Here is an 8,774-nt window from a genome sequence, read left to right on the forward strand (position 1 = left end):
CCAGGAAGTTAGTTCCCTAGATCAGGGAACTCACAACACTACCTCCTATTTCCTTCCTGAAAGACATTATCTTTCTTGATTACCTGGTTTATGTGCCAGTCTTGGATATGAATAAAACCAGACCCTTTCATTATTCAGTTCCAACTACACCACTCTTATCTCTGAGCTCTGGCCATTTTACCTGGCTGTCTCCTATGCTGTTCCTCATTGTCTTTGGCTGCTTCCTGGCCTCCTTCAATGACCAGCTCAAATTCCAGCTTCTAGAAGAAATATTTTCTGAAGCTTCTCCAGTTCTAGTGTCTTACGTCTGGTGATTATTTCCAATTTATCCTGGATATAACCTTTTTCTTCATAGTGGTTGGCACGTTGTCCCCCCATTAGACAGTGACTTCTTGAGAGTAAGGCCTCTTTGCCTTTCTTTCTACCCCCATACACAGCATGGTGCCTAGCCCTAGCAGGTGTTTAGAAAATGGCTATTATTACTCAAAATACTGCAATGGATTTATGATGTTTTTTTGTCAAAGAGATAATTTTCTCCAGTTATGCTCCTTATAATCTTTGGTTTCTCTTGTGAAGATTGAATTTTAAAGAATGAAAATTTGTGAAATCTGAGGAGGTCCCAAAGACTACCAAGGGCTAAGAAGAATGAGGTCCTTTGACCTCACCTTTGGATATGGTCTTTCCAAAGTCAGATTTTGACAGCCCATATCATAGACTATCCATAAAACTCCATTGCATTTAATAAGCTTGGAAGTATGTGCAAACGAGAAATATATAGGGTTGATATACCTGATTTTTCTGTCATAACCAATTATTCTAAATGACAAATTCCTTGGACAATCAACATTAGAAGAAAACTTGGACATGACAGCCAGCAAACCCCAAGGTAATTGGAAGCACTAGGGTTCCTCCCACTACTATGACCTGCCAGTGTGTTAATGGGAACCTGTCCCATAAGGGGTTCATTCAACTATTCATACATTTCTTTGCTAGTTCTGTAAGCAGTTAGCAAAAAGACCAGGTGAAAGGCTCCAGAGAATGAAAATCCTCTATTAAAAAAATAAAGAGGAAGGGAAGGTATAGAAATTCATTCTCAGGACATAATGTTTATTGAATATGCTTTGAAGAATGAATGACATGGTTCCTTAATACCTTGAATTCATAGTAATAATGAATTAACAGCAATAATAACAGAAAGAGCTACACACAAAGACAATAACCTAATGGAGATCACCAAGGACAGAATACCAAATTATTCAAGGCGAATTCCTCTAGGAGAGTCCTCCTATTTGAAGAAGAGACATTAGATTCCCCCATTATACTGTAAACATCTTGAGGTCAAGGACTGGTTTGGCCTCTTTGTATTTCCAGTGCTTAGCAGAGTATCTGGCATATACTATGAACTTAATAAATGCTTACTGATAACTGAAGAGAAACAAAAGCAATAGAGGAGAAACTCTAAAGCGATCCCCCCATCTTCAGATCTCCATCTGTCTCGGTCTTCTCTCTGTCTCTCTCTCTCTCTGTGTCTCTGTCTCTGTCTCTCTGTCTCTGTCTGTCTCTCTTTCTCTCTCTGTGTCTCTGTCTCTCTGTCTGTCTGTGTCTCTCTCTATCTCTGTCTCTCTGTCTCTCTCTCTGTGTCTCTGTCTCTGTCTCTCTGTCTCTGTCTGTCTGTCTCTCTCTCTCTCTGTGTCTCTGTCTGTCTGTGTCTCTCTCTATCTCTGTCTCTCTGTCTCTCTCTCTGTGTCTCTGTCTCTCTCTCTCTGTGTCTCTGTCTCTATCTCTATGTCTCTGTCTGTCTCTCTGTGTCTCTGTCTCTCTGTCTGTCTGTCTGTCTCTCTTTCTCTTTCTCTTCCTCCTATTGCTTTATTCAGCATATGACATGATCCAGGCTAGAATACATGTGGCAAATAAAGTCACATGGCCAGAATTAAATTCAGAAATTAAACAGGATGAAACTTCTGCTGTTCATTGGTGGTCCCATTGACTGAGGTTTGTATTTTACAATAGGGGAGCATTATATAACAGGAAAGATTTTTTAGAACACTGAAATTGAAACTGGAAAAGCCACACATATATACTTTGGGGGCCAAGAAAAGACAAGACACAGTTTCTCTGCTCTATTAAGTGGTAATGTATCATAGAGCTAGAATGAACCTTAGTGATTATCTACTCTAATGTCATTCAAGAGATGAGAAAGCTGAGGCCTGAGTTGCCCCAGATAGCAACTTAATTCTTGTGTCATACCAGAACCCAGTTCTTCTGACTTAATCCGACTACTCATGTTCTTTCTGTTATGCCATAATGACTATAAGTGTAGATTTCTATATAACTAATAGATGGAATCCTCTCATATGAAGCCATCCACTTTTGTATCTTGGTGTTAGTCTTCATTAAAATCAGTAGCCCAGATGAGGTGGCCGTGTGAGCTGTCTTCCAGCTTTATGGTCTATGTTTTATAGTAAAGTTGAAATTCCATACCAGTTGTTGTTATTTAGTCACTCAGTCATGTCTGACTCTTGGTGACCCCATGGACCATAGCTTACAAAAAATGTCTATGGGATTTTCTTGGCAAAGACAGTGGAGTAGTTTGCCATTTCCTTCCCCAGAGCATTAAGACAAAGCGAGGTTAAGTGGCTTGCCCACGGTCACATAGTTAGTGTGAGGCTGAATTTGAACTCAGGTTTTCTGAGTCCACACCCAGCACTCTATCCACAGAGCCATCTAACTATATACAGGGCCACACAAGTATTTCTTTGCAAGAATTAATTGAGCTGATCCTGACATTTATTGTCTCCTTTTTCATATATTGGTGCTGTGTTTGGAATCTACTGATAGGTGCTGTTATACTTTCAGCTATTCTATTTATCACATAAGTCTCTTTCATTTAATTCTCAAATTATTGAAATATTAAGAATTGAATAGCATGCTCAGACAGGGATGTGCTAATCTTGATCACTTGAGGCAATATTCTCTTCAATGGGACCATGGATCCACAGGAATAAGGGAGAGCTCAAGTCTCACTGGCCCAACTTTTTCCACACTAATTGTAAAATATTTCTAAAGACAGGTAAGGATTTATGGCTAGAAGAAAACTTCAGTGTCATCTAGCTTGAACTCAGATCCTCAGATTCCAGATATATGGCCCTTTCCATTGCACGGTGATGCTTCTGCTTCTAAGTAATTCCTAAGGAGAAACTTATGTAAACTTTTTCAAGAAACCAGACCACATCTGTGCTAAAAGTAAGTGTATATTATTATGAACAGTGTCTGAAAGGCCAGTGATGGCTAGAGTTGGTGATCCTTTCAAGAAAGCTGTGGTTTGTCCTAGTAGAAGTAAAATTGATATTACACAATTTCTTACATGAATAAAAAATTCACATATAAAAGGTTCATGCCAGTCTGAGAAACAATTGATCGTATCCCAACATTTATTTCTTTGCAAAATATATCTAGTACCATCTCTCCTAGCAACTGTTTCGCATTGATTTAGTCTAAATGTAGCAAAAAAAAAAATTCTCTTCCCCTAAAGACTTTTGGCTTTTGCTGTACTTTTATATTCATTTGAGATGAAATCAGAGATGCTCCCCTTACTCATTTTTTTTTCCCTCTGCCATGGGGCAAGGGTCAAATCTGAAGTTTCAGGCTAACTCAATAGAGGTGTGTAGGCCATTGCTGACCGCCAAACTATCTATCTTCACTTCTGATATAGCATTCCATAAGGGACAAGATAGACCATTCTCAGAGTCTGGATTTGAATGTTTACCTTTTCCTCTCAAGTAGTTATGTGCCGGATAAAGAAAATAAAAATGAAATCATAGAAAATCCACTATAAGACCTAATGATTAGGCTTCATCCTTTATTAGGTAGTAAGAGACAATTGATGTTTACAAGTCAAATTTAAGAGCGGCCATTTGAACCAAAACTGTTCCACAGAGCATGGAGGCAAAAGAGATTCAGATACCGCATAGGGTTTGCATGGGTTTGCACATGATACTGTTTGCTTTCAACCATCTTTAAGTTACCCCTCCCTCATCTCCCTAGGATAACCCACATAACCCAGGCTTTACTTCCTAAATATACAGAAGTGTCAACTCCTGTGAAATTGGAGAATGGTGGAAAAATCCTTGGCATGTTGTTATATGCCAACTATTGATTTTCCATTTTGAATTCAAAGGAGGTCTTTACCTTTGTTTTATTTCTTCCTTATAGGTATTTGTTTTCCCCAAATTATGACATTGGTTGACTGATGTTAAAACCAAAGTATTTTGCCTAATGGAAAGACCGAACCAAAGTCAGAACTGCAAAGGACCTGTTTAACCACATCTGGCCATTCCATGGGTGGGCAATGGGTCATCTTCCTCTGTAAGGTCAAACAGTATTCCCCATGCAGAGGGCTCCCAAACCACTTGGAGCTCCCTCTCAATTGGCTAAACAGATGGACCACAAATTTGATTGTAATTGAAAGTGGGACAAATCATTGAGACCAAAGGATGCAGATATCGGGAAGTAGGAAATAAACAAGTCAAAATAACAATTTGAGGAGATAATTTAAATAAATACCCATGTGAATCTTCTGAGTTCCTTGCCCCACAAAATACACAAAGCACATTTTTCTTCTTTTGCTTAAAAATATATATGTATATATACATACATACATATATATATACACACACATATATATGTATATATTTAAGCACACAATTTTTAAAGAGATGAGCACCACGGACTATGGCTAGATTGTGGATAAGAAAGCTCAAGATGATGCTCAGCTCTGAGCACTGAACTTGTAGTGGGTGGTGTTAAATATGGCAACAGTCAAACATGAAACATCCACAGTTCAAGAGTATTATTTTATCCTGAATTCTTAACATCTCTCAAATTGCTGCTAATTTCCTTTATTTCATTTTTATTTGTTACTAAAAGCAATTTCAGGAAGGTCATATATGTATCTTCCTGTCCCTTCCTCATTAAATAGCCTTTACAAAATCTTTTCAAAAATATTTTTTTTTCCCTAAACCTAAGTTGTGGTTTTAATTCTTGTTCTAAGTGTAAGAGCGGCATGTGTCTTGGTTCCGGAGCACTACAGCTATATCCTCCCCCATCAGGTGGGTAAGATGCCTTTTAGCTCTCTGAGGGCAAAAGCCAATTGTGTTGATCACAAATCAAAGGCATAGTTATTTTTGATGCCGTTAACTATTTACCACTTTGATGATAAAGTGTGAAGTTGGATGGTTATATATTTATTTCATATAGTAGAATTTCTGTTTATAAGTTATTTTCTTAATCTTTCTAACATATATACAATATATATAATATATATACTTATATATACCCCTGATAAATCTTATTTTAAAGGGACGCTGTCAACCCTTCAAAGCCTTACATTGATCACATAAAGCTTCCAATGTGCAGAAGTCCATGATAGAAATGAAGGTACAATAAGACCTTCTAGATATTTGTCTCTACTCCATATCCATGGTGTGCAGTTAACTCATCTGCATTTTTTCTTGTTGCTACTAACCTTTACATATACAGTAAACATTTATATCATGTCAGTAGGAGATCTACAAAATAAACAATTAAGCTTATAACTTCCGTTGTACTCCAAACGAAAGCATTCCACTTACAGATATGGCGCCACTGGCATGATATAAATGGAGTGTGTTGCAGAGGTATAATATGCTCCCTTTTTTATGAGGTAGGGATGACCATGGATTTCCTACTCAGAACTTATCTTGGCACTATAGCTCAAGGTTATGGCCATCCCTAGCTCACAGAAACTGAGCAGGTCGGCTGCCTACCATCTTTTATTTTCTCTATTCCCATGGCACGCATTTCCCCCAGTGCTTACTCATCCATATTTTTAAACATGGATATTTATTGTTCCTGGGTACTCAGAACATTATAACAAATCACTTTTCCTTTTTTTTGGGGGGGAAGGGTGACCCCAAAGCATGACTCCACTATATGAGATCTCTGAACACTGCATTTGTCTCAGAGTTGAGTAGGAGAGAAAGACTATTGATTTGGAAGACCTCCCCAACAGTATCATTGGTGTCCATTGTTTTGGCTACTTACAGGCTGGTCATTCTACCTTTTGTGATTCAGTGATAACCCTAAAGGTGTTAAATTGAGACATGGCTACTGTTTTACAAGACAACTACAACATCTAATTTTGTTCTGATAAATACCCAGTAACTGCTGACATGGCAGAAGGATCAGTAAGGGGTCTACTATTCACAGTGTTGCTGCTGTTTCTCATTCTTCTTCTTCTCATTAATCTACAGAATAAAGTACTGAATATACATTGGAACCAGTTAATGCCCTTAGACAAATGGATAGTTGTTTCATAAAGCAGGAAAGACAATGCAGGGGAAGTAGGTGCCCAAAAGCACGGTCACAAAGGTTTTGTAAGTTCTAGATATCACTATGAGTCAATGCTGGAGATCACTTCTAAAACAGTCAATATTCAAGAGGAATGCTCTTATGTGGAGAAAATGCTGCCCCTTCCCCTCCCTCCCATCCCCTTTGAGAATCTTTTCAATTCACTATCAAAAGTCCTGGCTCTTCAGATAGACTTTAAACTAGAAATAAACACTGCATAGTTCATTTTTTTGTTTGTTTTCTTTGTTTTTTGAAAAAAAAAATTATTGCAGTACAATCACTCCCAGGTGGAGTTCAATAAGGAGCAAACAGCACAGGAGTATGGGTGGTCCGTATGGGCCCTGGAGCAGGCCGGAGGAGTGCTGGAGGAAGTGCAGATGGCTGGAAGAGGGTGGCTGCCGGAGCTGTTCGGAGACTGAAGGGTGAATTCACTGCCACAGCAGCAGCCGCCGCTGCAGCTGCCAATGGGTTTGGGAGGATCCGTGGAGCCAATGGCTTGGAAGGTTCCTTAGAAAATACTAATTTTACCTGTAATGAATGGAGAGGGAAAAGAAAGTGGGAGAGAAGCAAAACATAATTTGGGGATATGTTCTTTCCCAGATAGCTCCAAATTAGACAACTTTAGAATTCCAAGGGACAATTCACAAAAAAGCTAGACTTATGGTTCAAATATACATTGTAAAGAACTATAAGATTTCAAATATCTTTTCAGGGGAAAACCTGGATGACAACTTGACTAATCTGTTAAGAGAAACTGTGTTTGTGGGTTGTAATCTCCCATGAGAATTTAAACTCCTTGAGGCCAGGGACTCTTACTTTTTTAAAAATTTTTTTATTTAAAGCAAACAGGGTTAAGTAACTTGCTCAAGGTTACACGGCCAGGTGTTTCTGGGTAGGTGCTAAGTGTCTGAGCCTGGATTCGATCCTCAGGTGATCCTGACACTGGAGCCGGTGCTCTTACTCGCTGTACTACCTGGCCGTGCCAGGGACTCTTACTTTCTAAATGTGTATTCCCAGCACTTACCTTAGAATCTAGCACATTGTTAGCAGTTAATAAATGCCCCCCCCCCCAATTCAGCCATTCATGCTAGTGAATTATCATTACAAAAATAACCAGGAAACCTTCCATTTGCCAAAGACCGTAAGTGGTCCTTAAATGCACAGTAGAAAGTGTGCCAAACTTTGGAGTGCTGTGGAGTGAGTGCTGTCACTGTGGAGTCACAGAATCTTGACCCTGCTACTGACTATCTGTCTGATTTGAACAAGATATTCAACCTTTCTAGGTCTCATTTTCCTTATCTGCAAAATGTAAGAGCTGGCTTAGCTGGTCTGGGAGAGACCTACAACTCCAAATGAATGAACTAACAACAATCCTGAACCTCAGTTTTATAAAATGAGAGGTTTGGCCGAGATAACCTCTGAGGTTCTTTCCAATGCCAGAGGTTTGGTCCCATGATCAACAGTCAATTCGTCTCCCAGGGTCTCATCTTTGTAAGAAGTGGGTTTTTCAGGTACCTTTGAATTTCAAAGCTATGATCCTAATAAGATACAAGTAAATGAAAATGAGACATGGAAATGGAAATGAGACAGTGATGGGCACATCAAATCTCTATGAGTAGGACAATTTAAGTAAATTACCCAGAGACATTCCGAACAAACAAAATAAAATGAGAGAGAGGGAGAGGGAGAGAAATTCATCATTCCTAAGACAGACAGCTGTCATCTGACAATCCAATGCTGTCAAGTAGGCCACAGAAAATGTCACTCTCATTTGAGCACATGGGAAAACTTGAGAATAACAAAAGCCATTCTTAAAGTGAAAGATCTTACCTCTAACAAGTTAAACAATTTTTGTTTCTTCATCACTACAAAAAGAGCTGTTTCCCCAGCTTCAATTTAAATCAGTAGCCTGGACCTCCTGCCAGAAGCATCAGGAGAATGGCTGCTCTGAGGATGATTTCCCAGTTACAGAATAGTAACACCGTGGAAAAAAATTTTTAAGTTTTCGAAATGAATATGAACATTTATGGATATGAACTCTTCACCTTTAGGAAATATTTACTTTGTCTAAGTATAAAGGTAGGATAAAATCAAGGTTACTGATAAGATGATGGAATCTACAACAACCAAGATAAACATCTCAAATCTTACACAGTAGTTAACATTGTTTCTAAACAAAAATAAAAAATAAAAAAGGACATTTCTTTTGCATAATGAGAGTTATACTATGAAAGGACTTGTTTTGACCTAACCTAAGGACTCATTATGGAAGACTAGAGTTCAATTCTAGGGAATTCAACCTTTCTTCTTTTTTTTTTTTTTTAAGCAATCGGGGTTAAGTAACTTGCTCAAGGTTACACGGCCAGTTATTTCTGGGTGTGGTGCTG

At 38.6% G+C, this 8,774-nt stretch overlaps 1 protein-coding gene and 1 long non-coding RNA gene across 7 annotated transcripts in view; one reads left to right on the forward strand and one right to left on the reverse strand.

Annotated features, from left to right (window-relative positions):
- Window positions 1-1,086: 1,086 nt before the first annotated feature.
- ZNF385D (zinc finger protein 385D) overlaps window positions 1,087-8,774 on the reverse strand; it is a 361,566-nt gene continuing 353,878 nt past the window's right edge. For all 6 annotated transcript variants that reach the window (XM_069088477.1, XM_069088480.1, XM_069088474.1 and 3 more), the window contains one exon: window positions 1,087-6,915. In XM_069088477.1, coding sequence (XP_068944578.1) covers window positions 6,682-6,915 — 234 coding nt within the window. In that variant the 3' untranslated portion in view covers window positions 1,087-6,681. The remainder of the gene's footprint in view (window positions 6,916-8,774) is intronic.
- The window catches only part of LOC138161680 (uncharacterized), a 282-nt gene continuing 156 nt past the window's right edge, over window positions 8,649-8,774 (forward strand). The window contains exon 1 of the long non-coding RNA XR_011168426.1: window positions 8,649-8,740. This is a non-coding gene — a long non-coding RNA (uncharacterized lncRNA). The remainder of the gene's footprint in view (window positions 8,741-8,774) is intronic.

This window comes from Petaurus breviceps, unplaced genomic scaffold (assembly GCF_028583685.1).
Source record: "Petaurus breviceps papuanus isolate PSGF00001 unplaced genomic scaffold, PetGlider_PUasm1.0 185, whole genome shotgun sequence".
Lineage (NCBI taxonomy): Eukaryota > Metazoa > Chordata > Mammalia > Diprotodontia > Petauridae > Petaurus > Petaurus breviceps.